This window comes from Ovis aries, chromosome 8 (assembly GCF_016772045.2).
Source record: "Ovis aries strain OAR_USU_Benz2616 breed Rambouillet chromosome 8, ARS-UI_Ramb_v3.0, whole genome shotgun sequence".
NCBI classification, from domain to species: Eukaryota; Metazoa; Chordata; class Mammalia; order Artiodactyla; family Bovidae; genus Ovis; species Ovis aries.
Genome location: NC_056061.1, coordinates 48,262,302 through 48,285,568, shown reverse-complemented (window position 1 = coordinate 48,285,568; position 23,267 = coordinate 48,262,302). Strand labels below are relative to the sequence as shown.

Here is a 23,267-nt window from a genome sequence, read left to right as displayed (position 1 = left end):
GTAATCCTCGAGAACACACTTGGTTCAGATCATCTCTTTGGCGGCACCGCTCCACAAATTCCACTGTTTGTCCAGCAGCCTCTGACTCTGACAATGATGGGACATGTGTCTTGTGCACAGCAGTCCCTGTCTGTGTCCTGGGCCCACCACGACCAATGGATATTTCAGCTCCTTAACTTTGATATGTTGCTAAAACTGCTTGAAACAAGGGCTGTGAGCCATAGCTGGCTGTTCAGAAGCCCAGGTGTGAAGGGCTCTCTCAAACCCACAGTGGGTCACTCAGGAGTCAGACACCCAGCCCTCCCACTAGCCCCAGACTCCAAGAAGCTGGATTTCCTTTCATATTCATCCATTTTGCTTTTTTTAAAAAAAAGTTCTTGGCCACACCTTGTGGCATGTTGGATCTTAGTGCTCTGACTGGGGATTGAACCTACCCCTGCACAGGAAGGAAGAAGGTTTAACCACTGGACCACCAAGAAAGTCCCATATTAATTGATACTTATGACCTCTGTTCATCTTACATTCAGAGATGAAGAAAGCTAAAGCTCAATTTGAACTCAGGGTGATAAAGAACCAAGAATCAAGAATGCCCTTCCTGCCTCCATCTCTTCATCAGTAAAGAGAGAGCTGGTTTGAGGGGTAGGGAGCGGGATCTCCAAATATCCTATTTTATTGATGCGTATCAGGCAAGCAGGTGTGCAGACATGCACTTCCACTACCAGCGCTGTCACAGAGCCACCCTGGTGAAGCTGATGCTGAAGGATCAGTCTGTTTCTGTCTGGGCTGGCACAGCCAGGGCAGCCCGTACCTTACTGGCAACCATCAGCAGCTGGTCCTCAGGCTGGTCCACCCCTGTACCCTCCCAGTTTACAAATGGGGACAATCTAACAATCCTCCAGGCCATATAGCTTGAAGAAAGCTGTTTTGTTCTCCTTTAAAAGATTGTAAAAGGGACCTACACATCTAGCAGAAATAATTAGAACTCACAGAATCATTCTCCCTAATTAGAGGTCCCATCAGTCATTTGAGAATTCCCAGATTCGCTCCAACCTAGGATGCAAACATCAAATAATTGCCCTTATTATTTTTAACGTGCATATATGCTTTTTTTCCCCCAGAATCTTTCACCCAGGACAGTTCCTAAGAGACTGAAGAATATGCAATGATAGCACTGTATCAAATCTAAGCACCATTTAAAAAGAAAACGTAATTCTAACGTCACAAAAAAAGAGGGGAGGAAAGCAGGAGAACACAGGGTAAAGGAGCAAGAAGGCAAAGGGCATCCACAGGAAACACCACATACTGGAAACGATTCCACGATTAAACCAGAAGCTCGCTGTACACACCATCTCCCCCTAAATCCTCTGTGCTGAAATGTCCACTCACCTGCCTTTCTTCGACATCTCCTGTATGTCTCTTTTTCGCCAGTGCACTCTGCTTTCAGTAGGCAAAACCCACGCCCACCACAAAAAGAAAACGCCAACTTTCATATTCTGTATGGCCAATGTGCGTTTCCAAATCCAAACGGTTCTCTGAAGAAACAGCAAAAAAAAAAAAAAAAAAAAAAGGAAAAGGATGTTCTTTTTCTCTCTTAAGACATTATTGGTCTGTTCATTATTAGAAAGATGTTTATTCACGGGAAAAAAAAATCAACCCACAGTCTGTAATCTGGAGAGCAGGAGAAAGCAATTTCCACTAAACCTATAAATCCTCCTACGTCAGATGTCAGGGATTTTCTGCAGGGAGGTTGAAGTCCTGTGTCCCTGGCTGACAATTATTTTGGCTGGTCTAAATAAGTTCTTCGTCAGACCTGGTGAATTCGTTCATAAAGGTCTGTATGAATTTCTGGTCCAACAAATAGAAGGAAGTAAGGAGGAACCAAAACAATTTCCAAATCCAGAACTGCCTGAGGTGCTGAATTGCTTCTTTTGCCCTGAAAATGAGCTCCTCCCTGGATCTATTTTAAGCTTTTAGCCATTATTATTTGCTTCAGATGAGGGCTGGATTTGGACAGCTCCCCACCCCCACTCCTCTCTGTGGTTGAATCTGTGGAAACTCAGGGCTTTGTAAATGGCTGGGTTGTCTATTTGGCTAACACTTCAGTAGAAGGCTAATCCTTGTCTGATGGACTCTCCAGGAATCTTCTCATCCTCTATGGATATGGTTTTCATTGTCTTTGTTTTGTCTGTTTTGCTTTGATGTGGAGGATAGTAAATTCTTTCTTTTTCTGTATTTTTTCTTTATACTGGAGTCTGTCTGATCTACAGTGTTGTATTAGTTTCAGGTGTACAGCAAAGTGATTTAGTTACACATATACAATATCTGGAGAGAAGGCAATGGCACCCCACTCCAGGACTCTTGCCTTGCAAATCCCATGGATGGAGGAGCCTGGTAGGATGCAGTCCATGGGGTCGCTAACAGTCGGACATGACTGAGCATCTTCACTTTCACTTTCATGCATTGGAGAAGGCAATGGCAACCCACTCCAGTACCCCTGCCTGGCAAATCCTGTGGATGGAGGAGCCTGGTGGGTTGCCGTCTATGGGGTCGCACAGAGTCGGACACAACTGAAGCAACTTAGCAGCAGCAGCAGCAGCATACAATATCTGGACTTCCAAGGTGGCACAGTGGTAAAGAATCTGCCTGCCAATGCAGGAGGTGCAAGAGATGCTAGTTCCATCCCTGGGTCAGGAAGATCCCCTGGATCAGGAAATGGCAAACCCGTCCAGTATTCTTGGCTAGAAAATTCCATGGACAGAGGAGCCTGGCAGGCTGTAGTCCATGGGGTTGCAAATAGTCAGACAAAACTGAACACACACACATACATATATCTATTATTTTTCATATTCTTTTCCCATATAGATTATTACAGAATATTGAGTAGCAGTCCCTATCCTATACACTAAGTCCTTATTGATTATCTATTTTATATGTAGTAGTGTGTATCTGTTAATCCCAAACTCTTAATTTATCCCTCCCCACCTCATTATGAACAAAGCTAGTGGAGGTGATGGAATTCCAGTAGAGCTATTTCAAATCCTGCTGCTGTCAAAGTGCTGCAGTTAATATGCCAGCAAATTTGGAAAACTCAGCAGTGGCCACAGGACTGGAAAAGGTCAGTTTTCATCCCAATCCCAAAGAAAGGCAACACCAAAGAATGCTCAAACTACCGCACAATTGCACTCATCTCACACACTAGTAAAGTAATGCTCAAAATTCTCCAAGCCAGGCTTCAGCAATATGTGAACCATGAAATTCCAGATGTTAAAGCTGGTTTTAGAAAAAACAGAGGAACCAGAGATCAAATTGTCACCATCCACTGGATCATCGAAAAAGCAAGAGAGTTCCAGAAAAATCTATTTCTGCTTTATTAACTATGCCAAATCCTTTGACTGTGTGGATCACAATAAACTGTGGAAAAGTCTGAAAGAGAAGAGAACACCACATCACCTGACCTGCCTCTTGAGAAACCTGTATGCAGGTGAGGAAGCAACAGTTAGAACTGGACATGGAACAACAGACTGGTTCCAAATAGGAAGAGGAGTATGTCAAGACTGTATATTGTCACCCGGCTTATTTAACTTACATGCAGAGGACATCATGAAAAACACTGGGCTGGAGGAAGCACAAGCTGGAATCAAGATTGCTGGGAGAAATATCAATAACCTCAGATATGCAGATGACACCACCGTTATGGCAGAAAGTGAAGAAGAACTAAAGAGCCTCCTGATGAAAGTGAAAGAGGAGAGTGAAAAAGTTGGCTTAAAGCTCAACATTCAGAAAACTAAGATCATGGCACCTGGTCCCATCACTTCATGGCAAATAGATGGAGAAATAGTGGAAACAGTGGCAGACTTTATTTTTCTGGGCTCCAAAATCACTGGAGATGGTGATTGCAGCCATGAAATTAAAAGACAGTTGCTCCTTGGAAGGAAAGTTATGAACAACATAGACAGCATGTTAAAAAGCAGAGACATCACTTTCTCAACAAAGGTCCGTCTAGACGAGGCTTTGGTTTTTCCAGTAGTCATGTGTGGATGTGAGAGTTGGACTGTGAAGAAAGCTGAGTCCTGAAGAATTGATGCTTTTGAACTGTGGTGTTGGAGAAGACTCTTGAGAGTCCCTTGGACTACAAAGAAATCCAACCAGTCCATCCTAAAGGAGATCAGTCCTGGGTGTTCATTGAAAGGACTGACGCTGAAGCTGAAACTCCAGTACTTTGGCCACCTGATGCGAAGAGCTGACTCATTTGAAAAGACCCTGATGCTGGGAAAGATAAAAGGCAGGAGAAGGGGACAACAGAGAATGAGATAGTTGGATAGCATCACCGACTCAATGGACATGAGTTTGAGTAAACTCCGGGAGTTGGTGATGGACAGGGAGGCCTGGCATGCTGCAATCCATGGTGTTGCAAAGAATCGGACATGACTGAGTGACTGAACTGAACTGAACTGAACCTTGCCTTTCACTTTTGGTAACTAAGTTTGCTTGCTAAGTTTTTAGTCAATTTTTGCTTTGTATATAAGTTCATTTGGATCATTTTTACAGATATCACTTATACGTGATGTCACATGATATTTATCTTTCTCTAACTTCATGTAGTATGATCACCTCTAGGCCCATTTGTGCTGCCGCAAATGGCATCATCCATTCTTTTTTATGGCTGAGTGGTAGTCCATTGTCTATTATGTACCACATGCTTATCCATTCATCTGTCAATGGACATTTAGATTGCTTCCATGTCTTGGCTATTGTGAATGCTGCAATGAACATTTGGATGCATGTATCTTTTTGAAGTATGGTTTACTCTAGATATATACACCTAGGAATGGGATTGCTGGATCATATGGTAGCTCTATTTTCAGTTTTTTAAGGAACCTCCAAACTGTTCTCTGTAATGGCTGTAACAATTTACATTCCCACCAACAGTGGAAGAGTGTTGATTTTCTTTACGCTATTTTACAACCCTGTGAAAGATTGTAGAAAACTAATAGTAATACATATCTTTCCCGTCCATAGCTATGCAAATTATTCCTCTTGTCCACTAGAGAATATAAATCTCTGAAAAGCAAATCCTCATTTGAACCAGTTATAGCATGTTCCCTCACTAATTAATGAATTAAGCAAATTGTTTCACATGTGTTCATTTTATGGTTATGTGAGTCATAATTAAATCCTCTTGTGTAAATCAGAATAGAGGACTTTCAATAAATACATGTTGGAAACAGTTCAACGCACAGAAAGAAAGGCAAAATATTTGATGTCTCCAGAAGTCAATATAAGCCAAGCATCATTAGATACTTAGTTGGTGTGTGTGCGTGTGTGTGTGTGTGTGTGTGTGTGTGCGTGCATCTGTGCTCAGTTATTTCTGACTCTTTCTGACCCCATGGACTGTAAGCCTGCCAGGCTCCTCTGTCCATGGGATTTCCCAGGCAAGAATACTGAAGTGGGTTGCATTTCCTGATCCAGGGGATCTTCTCGACCCAGGGATTGAACCCGAGTCTCCTGTCTCTGGCATTGGTAGGTGAATTCTTTACCACTGAGCCACCTAGGAAGCCAATAGTGACTTGCTGAAGAACCAAAGTATCAAAGTGGGATCATTCTGGGGTTGAGTATATTAAAAATGTCTCCAGGCCAAGAAGGCACTGAGAGGGACATTAAATGGCTTTTTGATGCCCAGATTAGAAAATCTCTTTCTTGTTTGGAGAACCCCGGACTAGCTCCAGCAGCCAGAAGCCTGGTCATAACCACAGAGAACAAACCTGGATGGCCTCACAGGGGCAATTCATACTTTTCTCAGTAGCTTTGTAGCGAGCTGGCTCAGCAGATCTGAGTTAGCTCAGTGGAAGCACAGGCTGATACCAGGTGCTGAGCTTTCCCAACAGAGCCACTTCTTTCACCAGGAAGGTCCCATGGCAAAGCTGGATGGCAGGAGCCCATCCTGGAGTCATTTAGCCCCAGTCAACCATGCCAAACACAACTCAGGGGGATTAGGAGAGCTCAGAAAACTGTGTGATCTTTGCTACTTTCCTGCTTGTAAGTGCTCTTGATGACTGTTGTTCTGTTTTTTGTTTTTTTTTTTTTTTTTCCATTAACACCACATGACTCCATTGCAGAGTATCTGTGCCCCTCTGCAGGGCATGGACATGGGAAGGAGTTGACAAGACATCTGAAGATAAACAAATAAGATAGAAAAGTGAAAATTCAGAGGCAAATAACCTAGACTGATGGGAGTGTCTGCTGCATATGATGGTCTTTTTTGTCTTGCTGCCCTTTCTTAGTGTGTGGTCCTTAGATGCACAAAATTGGGTGGCTGCTAAGACTGTGGTCCAGGCCACTGAGAGAGGCAAGGAGAAGAAATGAAAGGCAAGCAATTTCACAAGTGACACAAAAACTGTAGTCATCGCTTTTATTCACATTCCACTGGCAAAAACTTGGCCACACAGCCACTCTTAGCTGTGAGGAGTCTGAGAAATGTAGTCTCTAGCTGAGTCACCTTCAGTTCAGTTCAGTTCAGTTCAGTCGTTCAGTCTTGTCCAACTCTTTGTGACCCCATGAATCGCAGCACGCCAGGCCTCCCTGTCCATCACCATCTCCTGGAGTTTACTCAAGCTCACGTCCATCGAGTCCATGATGCCATCCACCCATCTCACCCTCTGTCGTCCCCTTCTCCTTCTGCCCCCAATCTCTCCCAGGATCAGAGTCTTTTCCAATGAGTCAACTCTTTGCATGAGGTGGCCAAAATACTGGAGTTTCAGCTTTAGCATCATTCCTTGCAGTCCAAGGGACTCTCATCAGTCTTCTCCAACACCACAGTTCAAAAGCATCAATCCTTCAGTGCTGAGCTTTCTTCACAGTCCAACTCTCACATCCATACATGACCACAGGAAAACCATAGCCTTGACTAAACGGAGCTTTGTTGGCAAAGTAATGTCTCTGCTTTTGAATATGCTATCTAGGTTGGTCATAACTTTTCTTCCAAGGAGTAAGTATCTTTTAATTTCATGGCTGCAGTCACCATCTGCAGTGATTTCACCTTATGTCCAGCTAAAATTCCATCACTATGGGAAAGACACTTACTCCTTGGAAGAAAAGTTATGACCAACCTAGACAGCATATTCAAAAGCAGAGACGTTACTTTGCCAACTAAGGTCCGTCTAGTCAAGGCTATGGTTTTTCCAGTGGTCATGTATGGATGTGAGAGTCGAACTGTGAAGAAGGCTGAGCGCCGAAGAATTGATGCTTTTGAACTGTGGTGTTGGAGAAGACTGTTGAGAGTCCCTTGGACTGCAAGGAGATCCAACCAGTCCATTCTGAAGGAGATCAGCCTTGGGTGTTCTTGGAAGGAATGATGCTAAAGCTGAAACTCCAGTACTTTGGCCACCTCATGCAAAGAGTTGACTCACTGGAAAAGACTCTGATGCTGGGAGGGATTGGGGGCAGGAGGAGAAGGGGACGACAGAGGATGAGATGGCTGGATGGCATCACTGACTCGATGGACATGAGTCTGAGTGAACTCCGGGAGTTGGTGATGGACAGGGAGACCTGGCAACCTGCAATTCATGGGGTCGCAAAGAATCGGACACGACTGAGTGACTGAACTGAACTGAACTGAACTAATGGGAGAAAAGGAGAGTAAATTTGGAGGAACACTCAGCCATCTGCCAAACTCTCCAACTTTACTTTCCATCTTAGGAATCAGGTAGCAGTGACTTGAATTGCAGCTTCTATTCCAATAAACCCCTTTTGTTAGGGCTTACTGGGTCCCTTTCCTCCTGGCCTGCTTTATAATATAGAGCTAAACTTTTCAGGTCAGTCAGAGCATCCAGACTAAAGACAGGGGACAAAACGTCAGTCAGACCATTCATCTGAGGCTTGTCGAAAGGCTGGTATTTACGATGAGCAGCTCAGTTACCACCCCAGTTCTGCGTTGCTATTCTAATTCAGGTCAAAGTCCTTGATCCCTAGGTCCTTTAAAGCCCATCTGTAAGGTGTGCTCTCTTTCTCATTTCCCTGTTGCCCCTTCCCTGTTGAACCACCAATCCCACTAAAAACACTTAAATTACTTAATTCAAATTATTTAATATGGCAATGACAATAGGCTTTCTGGAGACTGTGCATGCTAAGTTGCTTCAGTCATGTCCAACTCTTTGCAGCCCTATGGACTGTAGCCCACCAGGCTCCTCTGTCCCTGGGATTCTCTAGGCAAGAATACTGGAGTGGGTTACCATTCCCTCCTCCAGGGGGTCTTCCCGAGTGAGGGATCAAACCTGCGTCTCCCACCTTGGCAGACAGGTTCTTTACCAGTAATGACACCTGGGAAGCCCATTCGGAGACTATCCACCATCTCTACAGAAATTTTCATCTCTGATGGGAAATCTAAATTAATAAGAAGCTTCAGTTACTTGGAGTTACCTTTTTTTTTTACAGTATAAGTCTTGTGATCTGAACATATCTTATTGATATCCCTAAGATTTTAATCATCAGTGAGGCATGTTTGTTTTGCTCATCACTTGGAACCTTAGCTAGTTCACTGTGGGTGCTCCATAAATATTTAGTAAATGAATAAATGAATCTATTAAATGCCCAATGCTTTTATTTCTTAAGGAAGATAATGTATATTTACAATTTTTCTAAGTTTAATTTTGAAACATTCTAAAATACTGTTAACTATTTCAGATGCTCATGTATTAATACATTTGGGAGAAATTTTTCAACAACAGTGTTTGACACAGAAATTATTCCTGACTGGTATTGATACCATTTTTAAAATCCAATTCTGTAACTGCCCGATTTCTCTCACTTTGCAAGTTCATTCAAATCCAAACCACCCTATTTAGTGCTTCTCTGTAAAAACCTCCCCTGATCATAGTAGCTCACCCTAAGCCCTTTTTTCCCATATACTGATAGCACTTCTATACCTCTTAACTTTGGCATTAAACTGCTGTTGTTGTTCAGTCACCAAGTCATGTCCTGCTCTTCGTGACCCCACAGACTGCAGCATGCCAGGCCTTCCTGTCCCTCACCAGCTCCTGAAGTTTGCCCAAGTTCATGTCCATTGCATCAGTGATGCCATCCAACCATTTGGCCCTCTGCCGCCCTCTTCTCCTTCTGCCTTCTATCTCTCCCAGCAGGCATTTAATTATCTGCTGCCTGAAACGGTTGACTACTTGCTTTCCCACATATGGTATTAGTCTTCTTTCTCTAAGGAAGACTATATAAACATCATTACTATAATTTAGTCATCTTTTAATCACATCAGCACTGAGCACAAGATTTTGTATACTGTTAGCTGAAAAATTACACCCCTTTTTTATTTTATCTTTTGGCTGTCCTGCACAGCCCACAGGATCTTAGTTCTCCAACAGAGATTGAACCCAGGCCACGGCAGTGAAAGCACTAAGTCCTAAACACTGGACCAGGAGGGAACTCCCCTCCTTTTTGGTTGTTTATTTCTCACGCCTGCGTGCATGCTAAGTTGCTTCAGTCATGTCCAACTCTGTGCAAAGCTATGGACTACAGCCTGCCAGGCTCCTCTGTCCATGGGATTCTCCAGGCAAGAATACTGGAGTGGGTTGCCATGCCCTTCTCTTATTTCTCATAATTATAGCCAAATAATAACTGTTTCATGAATGCTTAGATAGTTAATCTGGTGATTCTCTGAACAAGCCGTCAAACACTTGGCCAAAGTCCTTTGGATGCTGAGTAACTAGTCTCCTTCCTGTAAGGCAACCACTGCCTCCTGCTTTGGTAAGTTCTTTCTACCACAAGCCATGAAAGACTTTTATAATATGGTTTTTAGAAGCTATAAAGATTAACTAGCAATGAAGAATCGATAAGTAAAAACACATATATGATCTCTCACCCTTTGAAAAAGAGAACAAAGGAAGGCAGCACTAAAGATTTCTATTTTTAAAAATCACCATAAGACTTCCGTGATGGTCCAGTGGTTAAGAATTTGCCTGCTGATGCAGGGGACTCAGGTTCAATCTTTGGTCCAGGAAGATTTCACGTTCTGTGGGGCAACTCAGCCTGTGAGCCAGAACTACTCAGCCCGTGAGCCAGAACTACTCAGCCCATGAGCCAGAACTACTCAGCCCGTGAGCCAGAACTACTGTAGATCACACGCCCTAGAGTCCATGTTCTGCAACAAGAGAAGCCATTGCAATGAGAAGCCCACACACCCCAACAAGAGAGTAGCCCCGTTCACCACCACAAGAGAAAGCCTGAGCACAGCAACGAAGACCCAGTGCAACCAAAAATAAATGACTAAAATTTTAAAAACGACCATAATTTTCTGTTAGTTAACTTGAATTTTTCCCTCCATCAAGGTAGAACTAGAAATGAGTGGAACACTTATGAAGTACATGGTATTTTCAGCGCAGTCGTGGACATCTTGGGTGACTTTGGACATGTTTTGATTTGCTGTACTGCAATCTCTCACTTGGAACAATAACCCTTCCAAGTTACAGATCCATCTAGGACTAAGAATAAATAACAAATATCTTTAAAGTACTGGGTCAATGAAAAGAATAATACGCAACAACATCCTCAACAAGTGACCCAGGGAAAACCAATAGATACTTTAAAATGAAGAGTAGTCCAAATTAGTCACTCTTGGCCCCTATGTCAGCCCAGCTAGTGGGTGGCCTTGGGGAAACTGAAGGGAGTTCATCAATCCATATAAGCATGATATCTGCAAAAAATAAAAGATTGACACAAGCAGGTTTAAACAGAAATGTGTCATCTCACAAGACAAGAAGTTCAGGGGACAGGGTTGTTGGATTTGGCCCTGGTTCTTTCCTCCTTTCTCCTTTGGCCATCTTACTCATGGTTACAATATGACTGCCGAAAGCAACAAGCTTCCTCTTTCATTCCATATTCGAATCCAGTGGGAAAGAAGGAGGAAAAGCTTTCTTCCAGATCATAATAGATAATAAGCCCTATACTTCAGTCTGACTGGACCAAGAAAGGTTCTAAGTCCACTTCTGGACCAGTTGCTTTTACCAGGCTAAAACATGCTCTGGTTGGCTCAGACTAGTCGGGATCTCTTCTGGACTAGGGATGGGGAGATACTTGAGCAAAACCGAAGTTCTGATTCAGGAAGAAGGAAAACAGGGTGACTGCTAGCTCAGCCACCAGTGGTGCCCATTGTTCACCAAAGGTGAAAGCATTCAGCTTGCAAAAGCCCAAGTGGCTCCTGCAATTAAAAAAAGAAAAAAAAAGTTGAAACCCAATTTGTAAGTGTTTGGAAGTGCAACTGAAAGCATAATGATGGCCTTCAGTAATGTCTTTTCTCCACAAAAATATTAAAACTATGACTGTTGTTCAGTTGCTAAGTCAAGTCTGATTCTTTGTGACCCCGAGGACTGTAGCCTACCAGACTCCTCTGTCCATGGATTTCTCAGGTAAGCATATTGGAGTAGTTTGCCATTTTCTCCTCCAGGGGATCTTCCTGATCCAATAATCGAACCTCATCTCCTGCAAGAAGACAGGCTTTTTGTGGTGTTAACCTTTAAATTACATTGCAGTTCCCAGGTGGCTTAGATGATAAAGAATCTGCCTGCAATGCGAGAGACCCAGGTTCGATCCCTGGGTGGGGAAGATCCCCTGGAGAAGGTAACAGCTACCCGCGCCAGTATTCTGGCCTGGAGAATTCCATGGACTGTATAGTCCATGGGATCGCAAAGAGCGAGACAACGGACTTTCACTTCACTTGACTTCACTCCAATAGGAGAGTCAGTGCAGCCCTGTCGCCCTCTACTGGAATCATAGTAAAACTGTTGCAGGCAACTTTATTCCTTCCCAAATCTGTTTTTAAAAACCACATACTTCTAGGTTTGAGTATGCAAAAAGATTTTATTATCTTACTTAACATGTTTCTAAGTTCAAGTATACAAAAAGTCCCTTTGTTTTCTGCTGATGGACTTTGATATTCTTGTTCTGGCTCCAGGGGAGTCATTGTGGAGAAGAAAGGAAATACTGTGAGATCAATCTAGGTCTAAAGCCAAATTAATCATATGGAGCCCCTCAGGGAGTCAGCATTTGAAGGCAAAAGGACAAGGGGCCGCAGAGGATGAGATGGTTGGATGGCATCACCAACTCAGTGGACATGAACTTGAGCAAACTCGGGGAGACAGTAAAGGACAGGGAAACCTGGTGTGACCCAGTCCATGGGGTCACAGAGAGTCGGACATGACTGATCAACAGCAGCAGCAGCAGCAGCAGCCCTACGTGGTCTGAAAGCTGAATGTAAACCACACGGGTTGTCTCCAAAGCAACTGGACTACTAAATAACTGTAGCTTGCAATCAAATGGTCCTTTGGCATTTATAAAACATTTTTACAAGATTCATTGGGCCCCAAGAATGAACTCGGAAGCAGACTTAGGTTACTACTTTTGCTTCATCAATGAGGAACCCAAGGCCTTAAGACATCATTTTCCCCAGAATATATAGCTAATAAATAGGAAAATTTGTGCTTTCAGTACCAGGGCCCATGCTTTTCCGTTGACTCTATATCCTGCTTTCCCTTCCTGGCTGGTCTGTAAAATGATTTTGTTATCTTACTTAATATGTTTCCCAAGGAAGTTTGATGACAACTCAGATCTTTTAGTTAATTAGTTCCAGATTTTTCCCTGCTAATTTGAGAAACTGATTCATTAGCATGAAATAAAGGGTTTTTCTGGCAGTGGTTTAGAATGAATTCTTTGAGTCAGAAGCCACATTTGGACCTATTCAACTCTTGAAGAAAAGAAAGAATGTAATTTAATTGTATGACTAAATAAACAACAGGCTTAAACTGAACTCATGACTCAACATCCAGCATAAAAGAACAGTTGTGCAATTTAATATGTGACAGTGCAATTTAATGTTCTAGGGGTAGACAATTTTTCCCTTCTTCCATTCTAGATTCTTTGGCTGGTCTAATAATTAAATTGACATAAGACAGATTAATAAGAGAACAATCAAATTTAATTTTGTATATATAGGATTCCCATAAAAATTTGAGACCCAGAGTTAAGTTGGGCAACTGAGACTTACATGCTATCCTTGGTCAAGCATTGGGTAGGGGTACTTCCCTAGCAGTACAGCAGATAAGACCCTGCATTTTCAAGGCAGGGGGCAGGAGTCTGATCCCTGGTCGGGGAACTAGGATCCCACATGCAGTGCAGCCAAAATAAAGAATTGGACCAGGGGCCTGGATCTTCAAAAGGGAAGAGGGTAATTCACAAGAAGATAAGAAGAGCTGGTATTTGATGGTTAGATGCTCATCCTTCCATGTAGATAGGTCGTCAAATAAAATGTTGTTTCTACTAGGATCTCTTTTTCTGGACCAGACCCCCTATCTAAGTTCTTTTAGGCAGTTAAGGGAAAGTAAAAGTCTTCCCTGAGTCTTCTGGGTCTTGACTGCCTTCAGTTCAAAACAATCCACGTGCCAAAGTGGCCTATTTGCAGGTAACCTATTCGCCTTCCCTTCACTGTTTAACTTTTTTCAGCATGTCACTTTCTTGGCTCATAGATTAACTTTGTTTGCATATAATTTAGTAAAATAAGTTAACAAATTCCATTTTTTCTTTGAATCTGTTAAAAAATCTTTTTAAACAGCAAGTCTCAGACTGTATTCGTCTCCATGTTTTCAGATGATGTGGTTCTTTGCTTTAGGAAGAGAGAAGGTGCTGGAGATTGAGTCAGTGACATGGGATGTTTGTAGCCTGTGTCCACCTTCTGCACTCTGAGAGTTGGGGTTAGGATTTCTTTGGGGGCCTCTACAATTTCTCTCTTCCATGTCCTGCCTCCCCACCAAGAAAACACCCAGGACAGCTCAGATGTGAACATTACAGGTACGTGGAGGGTTGTAGCCCTTCACTGGTGGTGGCTCAAGTGTACAAAATCATGACTATTCCAGCTGGGAAGACGTGTTGGGGCTCCCCAGGTTAACTTACCTCATTTAGCAGCACAACACAGCTCCAGATGGGTTATTTGGTTTTAGCTGCTTTTTCCAAGTGGCTATAAAGTCATAGGAGGTTCTGGTTTTATTAGTTCCATTTAGGTACAACTGGTCATTTCCTGTTTTTAGTCAATGCTGGAGAGAGAGCTGGCCAATCCCTGGTGACGTGGTCTTTGGATCCATGACCCCTGCTTTTAATTACTCTGTGGGTTGTGTGCTAAGTCACTCCTCTGTCCATGGGATTCTCCAGGCATTAACACTGGAGTGGTTGCATTTCCTCCTCCAGGGGATCCTCCCAACCCAGGGATCGAACTTGCATCCCTTACGTCTCCTGCATTGGCAGGTGAGTTCTTTACTACTAGCACTGCCTGGGAAGCCAGTCAATTGTTCTATAGAAAATGCTAAAGAGAGCAGCTGCAGGTGGTTTTCTCAGCTGGTTCTTGAGCTGTGTATTCAGTTGTTTCAGAAGTTGCTGAGTGAAGTTTCATCTAACTTTAGGATGTCCACAGCCCACACTCCGAAACCTCAGTGTTAGGGAAGTGTAATTTTTAGACATAACTTTTTTAGCCTAAAAACCATGTTTTGCTTTCAGGTCAATTTACAGGCATCAGTCTGTTGATCCCTAGTAATTTTTTCTTTTTAATTGAAGTATAGTTGATTTACAATGTCTCAAGTGTACACCAAAGCATTCAATTATATACATATATATGTATAACTTTCCAGATTCTCTGCCATTATAGGTAATTGCAAACTATTGAATATAGTTCCCTGTGCTGAACAAGTAGCTTCTTGCTGTTTATTTATCTTATATGTAGTAGTGTATGTCTGTTAATTCCAAATTCCTCATTTATCCCTTCCCTCCAACTAGTAATTTTTAAATGCAAGTGAAAAGCTGGTCTGTCCAGCCCCACCTGTCCACACCCAGTCTTGCAAGCTTTTTCTACAGCTCAGTTATTCATGGCCTCTCACACAGAAGGAGGTGGCCCCTGAGGTGCTGAAGGAGTCTGTTAAGAAGCAAGTCCAAACTCCACAGGCGCTGAGGACAGAGACATTTAGTAAATGACCAAATGGCCCTGGGCGTGGGGATGCTCACTTCTTAGCATTCAATGCCATGGGCATTTCCCACATCAGTTGGACACCATGCTGTGTGTCCTGGGGAAGGCAGCCATAGGTGGGAGCTCCTGGGATCTGTTCCAGCAGGTTGGTGGTTTTGATTATTGTGCAAATACAAAGTTTACACCAAGAATATGGCTGGCTCAGCGGTGTCACAGTAAGCCTCCGGGACGACCATTAGCTTTTAGGCAAGCTTTCAGTTTCTGTTACATCTATTAGATAACATGCCAAAGAATTTGAATATAGCAACCCTCCCACGAGGAAATAAAAGCTGAAGACAGTTCCTGTAACGTGGGTGGCTAGGAGGAGGTATAATGACAACTTCTTAGAAAGACAGATGGCACAATAGTAACAGCTCAGATTAGAGCCAATTCTACCTGGGTTCAAATCCCAGAGATGCTATTTACAGCTGTGTGGCTTCTGGGTGGTAAACCTGCCCAGGCTTCAAGTTCTTCATCTGTAAAATGGAAATGATACTAACAGTGCTTATTTCTTGGGGAGGTAAATGAGTTAACAAACAAAAAGTACATGACGTGTAAAATGTTCCACTCTAGTCTCTCAAGGGAAAACTGTGAATTCGTTACAGACACCACCCACCTTGCACTTAGAGCTTTAAGCTGACAGTCTCCCATTTGCCTCTCACAACAGCCCTAGGAGGTTGGCTAGGTAGGAATTAATGCCTCTCTGCTGTAAAATGTGACGATTAACAGCCAAGAGATTTCTCTGCTGTAAAATGTAGTGATTAATAGCCCATCGGGAGTGGCTCTTCTCTAAATTGTAGACATGTATTTTCCAACCAAGCCTATTTCATTTGGTTGCAACTGATAGATAAAAACCTTTTAAAACTACATTTATTTATTTATTTTTATTTTTGGCTCTGCTGGACCTTCATTGCTGTGCAGGCTTTCTCTAGTTAGAGCAAGCAGGGGCTGCTCCCTGGTGGTGGTGTTCCAGCTTCTCATCTGGGTGGCTTCTCTTGTTGAGGAGCACGAGCTCGAAAACAGGCTCAACAGTTGTGGCGAATGAGCTTAGCTGCTCCGAGGCATGTGGGATCTTCACCACTGAGCCACCAGGGAAGCCTAACAATTTTTTTAAACTGTGTGAATTCTGCTTCATCCTACCAACTTCTGCAAATTCCTCACTCACCCGCTGTGTCCAACCAAAGCAAACTTCAAGTGTATGTTCACCACCTCTAAGCTTTAGGCCAGGATATTCTTTTTTTTTTTTTAAGACTTTTTGATGTGGACCCCCCTTTTTTTGTCTTTACTGAATTCATTACAATGTTTGTTTTATGTGGGTTTTTTTTTTTTTTGGCTGAGAGGCATGTGGAATCTTAGCTCCCCAAACAGGGATAGAACCTTCACACCCTGCATTCAAAGGTGAAGTGTTGCTGGCCAAAATCTTGGCTTTCTCTGTCACTGAAGTGGAATTTAAAAATATGGAAATACAAGTCTGGAAGAAATAGAAAAGTGGCTTTAACTCCCAGCTGGTGGAGAGGGGAACACAGTAGGTTCATGCCTCAAGAACTGTGTCCCCCTCTATGAGGAGTCTAGGGGCTTATACTAGAAGAGGGCTCGCAGTCAGGAGTCTGTGATGAGGAACAAAGGTGTTAAGAACTTGAGTTCTTCCTCTTGCATTGTTTCAAAGATAGTCACAGGCTGGAGTCAGTAACCCAGTGATTGATTCTGGCCATTTGGTGGCTCTTCAGCCTTCTTTCTGATATGTAATTACAAGGGGAAGGGTGCTGCAAGGATAAATACCAGACACAGGATGTATTTAGCATACGGTCAAAGGAAAATAGATGTGAAGTGTAGCTCCTACAGAGTTAGGGGACCGAAAAGCAAACTTAGATACTGACATGCAGAGTTAGAAGCAGTTAAAGTGGAAAAAACTAGGAATGTTCAGGCTTGCTCACTGTTCTGTTTGTCTTTGTTCTCAGTAAAGGGAAATGAAAAAAAAAAAAAACTCACTCTTTTCTTTTTTCCTTCTCACTGCAACAGAAGTCATAACCACTGGACTGCCAGGGAATTCCCTAATCCAGGAACTTTTCAATGAACATGTTTCCGTGCGATGTCAGGCACACACTCACACACACACTTGCTAGTTTCTTTGTTTATGAGTTACAAAGTCACTATTTGTTTACCATCATTATTATAAGAAGCTTTATTTTTCCAAACCAGAAATAATCCAAATGTCTACCACATGAGAATGGAAGAAGAAATCATGGTTTATTCAAACAAGAGGCTACTTCTCAGCAGCAAATAGGAATGAACTACAGATACATGTAATGACATGAATTCATCTCAGGAATGCTACATTGAGTGAGAAAAGCCAGACATAGAAGGGAACCTACCTTATAACTCCACTTATACGAAGCTTTAGAAATGACAGAACAAATTTAATGTGATAGAACTAAGAATATTGGATGTCAGGTCAGGGGGAGGTGAACACAAGGAATCATTAGAAATGCAGCACGTAGGGGCTTCATGAAGTGTCAGAAATGTTCCGTCTCTTAATAGGAAAACAGGTTAAGCAGAAATACTTTAAAACTCATTGAACTGGATACTTAAAGTCTGTGCATTTTACTGCAAGTAAATCATATCTCAATAAAAGCTGTCAGCTGTAGGTGGTTATACAGTTATGATTAAAAGGGAAGTGACTTCCCTGGAGGTCCAGTGGTTAAGACTTCACCTTCCACTGAAGAATCTAAGCTACTCCATTTTGTAAGGTTCTAGGAAAAGAGCCTTTGGAAATCCCCTGACCTCACCCCACCACCTATGAACCAATCAGAACCCTTGGCCAGCCTGGGAAATTCTAATCAAGCCCGGGAAATGGGAACCAATCAGCACCCGTGGCCAGCCTGGGAAACGAGAACCAATCAGAACTCACCACCTAACCCTTCACCAGAAGGTGACCAATCAGACCCAGAGACTCCCGTTTTTCGAATTTTTCGCGCGAGAATACCCTATATAAGCAATGTAACCCAGAGCTTAGGGCTCTTCCCTACAGCCGCTGTGTCAGTATCAGTGGGAGCCCCAGCTCGAGCTTGGTAATAAAAACTCTCTTGCTTTTGCATCGGATATCAGCTCCCTGGTGGTCATTGGGAGATTTCGCAACTTGGGCATAACACCACTGCAAGAGGCACAGGTTTGATCCCTGGTTGGGGAGCTAAGATCCCACATGCCTCCTGGCCAAAAAAAACAAAACAGAAAACAAAAGCAATATTGTAATAAATTCAATAAAAGACTTAAAATGGTCAACATCATAAAAATCTTTACAGTAAAAAAAAGCAACTTTCCCAGAAATACAGATATGACCAGGCATATAATTGGGAAGGGCTAATTTTGAATTTATGCTGGATCTGCTTCTGTACCTTTAACCTCATTTTGCTGCTTTTGTTATTGTGGTGGTGGTTCAGTTGCTCAGTCGTGTCCGACTCTTTTTGACTCCACGGACTGTAGCCCACCAGGCTCCTCTGTCCATGGAATTTTCCAGGCAAGAGTACTGGAGTGGGTTGCCATTTCCTTCTCCAGGGGAACTTCCCGACCCAGGGAGCGAACCCTGGTCTCCTATACTGCAGGAAGTCTCCTGCACTGCTGGCAGATTCTTTACTGACTAAGCCAGGAAGGAAGCCCCTTTGTTATTGCAGGTAAACATAATGGCCTGCCTCGGGGAGATGGCCTGAGCTGCCCACTTTCAAAGGACGGCAAGGAAGTGAAACTAACACATTCCCCTGCCTGAGGTTTGCCATTCTAGGGTACCTTTGCAAGGACTAAATAGTCCTTTCACTGTGATTCCTTACCTCCCCCCTCCCACCATCTCTGATCCATAAAAGAACCTGGCAACCAGGCCCCAATAAGATGGTGCTTTTGAGGCGCTACCCTGCCATCTTCTTGGTCAGCTGAGTCCTGAATAAAGTCCCTTCCTCGTCCCAACACTTTGTCTTGGATTCTCTGGCCCATCTTGAGGCAAGCAGCGCGAGCCTGGACTCAGTAACAAGCACGCCAACTATTTAGATGCCCATGTTCATGCAGACAAGATGATTGGGTGGCATCACTGACTCGATGGACATGAGTCTGAGCAAACTCTGGGAGACGGTGAAGGACAGGGAAGCCTGGAGTGCTGCAGTCCATGGGGTGCAAAGAGTCAGACACAACTGAGGAGCTGAACAACAACAATTCATACAGACTATTGACTAACATTCAATAGACAAGAGCAGCATAATGTGGTAGAAAATAAAAGATTCCTTTGTTCTTGGACACTACAACAGTAAGGTGAGCAGTATCTTGAATCAAGCAGTCCAGATTACTGACTCATTTAGGGACCCATTGTTAATTTACAATGTTGTTTTTAAATGTAGTCTTTTTTCTTTAGTTAAGAAAGATGCTCCAGAACAGTAAACTCCACCTATCTGATGACACTGTGATATTGTTCTTGTGTGTTATATATATATATATATATGTTCTAATATTAGCCTATGACTAGATTTTTTAAAAATATTCAAACTCAGAAGAACCTCTCCTCTCCCCTGTGGTCACATTTACATCCCCTCAGCCAGCAAGATATCTCAAAACAAGGCACTATTGTTGTGAGAATGGGGGTGACTGGTGCAAATCCTTCATGCGCCTGGGAAAACAACTAAGGTGATGAATCACTAAGGAGACCATGTCCTGCCCTCTTGGGTGTAGTAATTAAACTTCCTCTAGAGGGTGGGGATTACAGGCCAGCTTGCCCTCTGGAGAGAACAGCTCAGGGAGCAATCAGCAAACAAGTGGGGCAGCTGGTGGGAGCGGAATCTTTGGGACTCCACAGTCTACCGCAAGGAGAATTGTCCTAGGTTTCCTGACCCCACTGCTTTCTCTCCCAATTGGCAGAGTTGGTGGGAAACGGAGAGCTCCTCCCTCTCCCAAAATAAACAACGATGGGGACTCACTCCTATTTCCAGGCTCAGAAACATTCCAAGTCTCCCTGAGCTTAGTTGTAACTGAAGCTCTAGACATTACCACAGTACATTAGAAAGACCCGTTTCTCTCTGACTGTCTGCTTCACACTTGAGATATAACAGAAAGGTGAGGAAGGTGTATGCGTGAGAGGCAGGGAGAGCGGATGCATCAGCCATACATGTGCTTAGAGAGGAGCTTCCCTATAGTTCTTCACTGATGCTTCAGAAGATCCCATGGAGGAGGGCATGGCAACCCATTCCAGTGTTCTTGCCTGAAGAATCCTATGGACAGAAGAGCCTGGCAGGCTACAGTCCATAGCGTCACACAGTCAGACACAGCCGAAGCAACTTGGCACAGCACAGCACATGGAAACAGGGGAGTGCCCTATTCAGTGGTATGGCAGGAACTGCTCTATCCTATACTCTGTGTTTTCCCTTTCTTTCAGCATTTCCTCTTTGGGGGTTAGGTATATGCCTATTCAGAATAAATACATTTCCCAGCATTCTTTGCAGGTAGATGTGGCCAAGGGACCAAGTTCTGTCCAGTGGGAAGTGTGTGACAGCCTCCTGGAACTTTCCTTGAAAGATTACAGGCATGTTCCCTTTCCCCTTCATCCCCTTAAGCATCCTGCTTCTCCAGTGGCAGAAATGATGGCTGATGGTCCAGCGGTTAAGATGCCATGCTTCCACTGCAAGGGGCACGGGTTTGATCCCTGGTCAGGAAACTAGGATCCCACATATTATGTGGCAGGACTAGAAAAAAAAAATAAAATAAAAATCGAAAAAACAATGATGGCTCAAGCTCCTGCCACTGTCTTGAACCATGAGGTCAAGGGCCACACTCTAAGGCTGCATGCGGTGAGCTAGAAAGCCCAAGTTTTCCGTCCCTGAGGTCTACATGGAGAGAGCTGATGTACTGTCTGGATTGCCTCTTCCAGACTTCTTTCTGCTGAAGCCCTTGTTCTTTCACTGGTAACTGAGTCTAATGGAAACAGCAAGTCACTGAAAGCAAGTCACTGAGAACAAATGCAACCTGGAAGGTATTCCATGACATGAAGAAAATTTTTACAAAGGAGTTTTCCTGAGGCCGGAAATATACTCCATGAGGCTCAATGAATAGCAAGATTCAGTGAAAAATCCTGAGAGCTGGGCCATCTCATTCCAACTTCAGAGAGAACCCATGTAGTACCAGGATCAGGGTATTCATAGGTGTCCCAGGGTGTCAGAGGGCTGAGAGGATGAAATTTGGAGCCAAAAGGACAAGCCTCAACCCAGGTCACATGTTGCCACCAGCTTTGCGTAGTCTGATGGATACTAACTAATTTAGGGTATCTGGACAAGATACTTTTGTCCGTATTAGGGTATTACTTTTTCTTTAATAACTAGCCATCTGACATAAAGCCTGTTACTCAGCCTCTCTGGGTCTGTCTTTTTATCTGCAAAATGAAGGGTGAGACAGTTCCCTGGAAAGTTGGCCCCCCAACACTCCAGCTGGTCCATGACAGTTTTCATCTGTTCTTTTGATGAAAATGTCAAGGTAAAGAGCAGACTAGAAGGATTTTATATTCTGAGATCACATCTTCCTACATTTTCAGTGTGAAAATTTTTGTTGCTGATTTAGGAATGACTGTGGGCTTTCTAGGTGGTAAAGAATCCACTTGCCAATGTAGGAGACACAGGTTCAGTCCCTGGGTTGGGAAAATCCCTTGCAGGAGGAAATGGCAATTCACTCCAGTATTCTTGCCCAGAGAATCCCATGAACAGAGGAGCCTGGCAGGCTATAGTCCATAGAGTCTAAAAGAGTCGGACACGACTGAACAACTGAGCGTTAGAAATGATTGGAGTTATAGATGCAATTATAGATTGGCTTGTGGGTGTGGTTTCAAATAATTTCACTTGGCAAAATTAAAAGTTTGCTCGTCCTCTCCTTCTTCCCTTTCTTATCCTTCTTCTTCCTCCTCATCCCCTTCCTTCTCCCCTTTGTCTATTTTTTAATTTTCTGAACTGAATACTTCAGACCCTCTAACTCATTCCTTCCATCCACACTAAGAGGCCAGAATTATCCTCTTTTTTTTTTTTTCAGATAGGGAGATTAAAACTCAGAGAAATTAATTAAATTACTCAAGGTCACATAGCTGGCAAAATGCGTTCACTTTATATCTAGCTTCCTGCCTCCATACTGAACATAAATAAGTGAAAGATAAAATGAAAAGAAATTAGATAAAAAGATAAGGCATCCTTTTTTCTAATTACAAAGCTATGATGCAGTACCTTTGAAGCAATTTCTGCACAAACAGCAGAGTTAAAAAATCATTTTGGCAAAAATCGTACATGTGTCCTTACACGTAAAAGGTGTAACTATGAGGAAAATATCTTAGTTTGGGGACATCTTTGCAATAATAGATGAAGTACAACTATCTCCTTCTTCAACATTTCAATAAAAAAGATGATAGTCAAGGGTAACTGAAATTAAAATAAAAATACAAAGCCTGAGATTTTGGAGAGAAGAAATTTCTATAATCTATACATAGCACAGTGTCTAGTGCATAGTGAGCAGTTATAAACAGCAGCTTTAGTGCTCACTTTGGCACATATATACTAAAATCAGAACAATACAGAGATTAGTATGACCCCTGCTCAAAGATGACAAGAAAATTCATATTTTTTATGTATAGCTGAATCACTTTGCTATACACTAGAAACTAACAAAACATTGTAAATCAATTATACTTCAGTTTAAAAAATAGCTTTCACTCCTTCTTTCCATCAAAATTGCTGAGCAAATAGCACGTGCCGACACTGTTATGTACCCTGGAATACAGCAGCTGAGCAGCTAGACAAAAGCCCTGCCCCTCGGAGCTGACATTGTTAGGCTTGTTACACCTGTAATTACATCCTCTGCCGCAGCTTTCACTCACATGCACTCTCTCTGCTCACAGGAGGAAGGAGAGAGGTTCATGGCCTCGCTCTGCAGCCCTTCAAGGCCACGGTAGCCTGGACGTGGTGGGTAATCAGAAATACAGGGCCGCAGCTGCCAGCTTCCTACTGCGTGCAGAGAAGGAGTGCTCTCTGGGAGAAAGGAAAGGTGACGGGAAGGAGGAACTGGGTAAAGGCAGAAGGTCAGAAGAGGCTGGCAACCAGAGGACCAGGACCTGGGTCTAAAATCTTCCTTCAAGCAGTTTGGGCAAATCCAATGTCGGAGCAGAAAACCAAAGCTCTACATGGTAGTACCTGCCTGCCTGTCACTCCCAACTCTGGCCTTC

At 43.2% G+C, this 23,267-nt stretch overlaps 1 protein-coding gene and 1 pseudogene across 1 annotated transcript in view; one reads left to right on the top strand and one right to left on the bottom strand.

Moving 5' to 3' along the window:
- Positions 1 to 19,024, bottom strand: part of LOC101114365 (gamma-aminobutyric acid type A receptor subunit rho1) — a 54,668-nt gene extending 35,644 nt beyond the window's left edge. Inside the window, exons 1-2 of the mRNA XM_027972716.3 lie at positions 18,944 to 19,024; positions 1,387 to 1,607 (exon numbers count right to left, since the gene is read on the bottom strand). Coding sequence (XP_027828517.2) covers positions 1,387 to 1,607; positions 18,944 to 19,024 — 302 coding nt within the window. The remainder of the gene's footprint in view (positions 1 to 1,386; positions 1,608 to 18,943) is intronic.
- A 3,555-nt stretch (positions 19,025 to 22,579) lies between these two features.
- LOC114116278 (U6 spliceosomal RNA) lies at positions 22,580 to 22,670 on the top strand (annotated as a pseudogene).
- Positions 22,671 to 23,267: the final 597 nt, after the last annotated feature.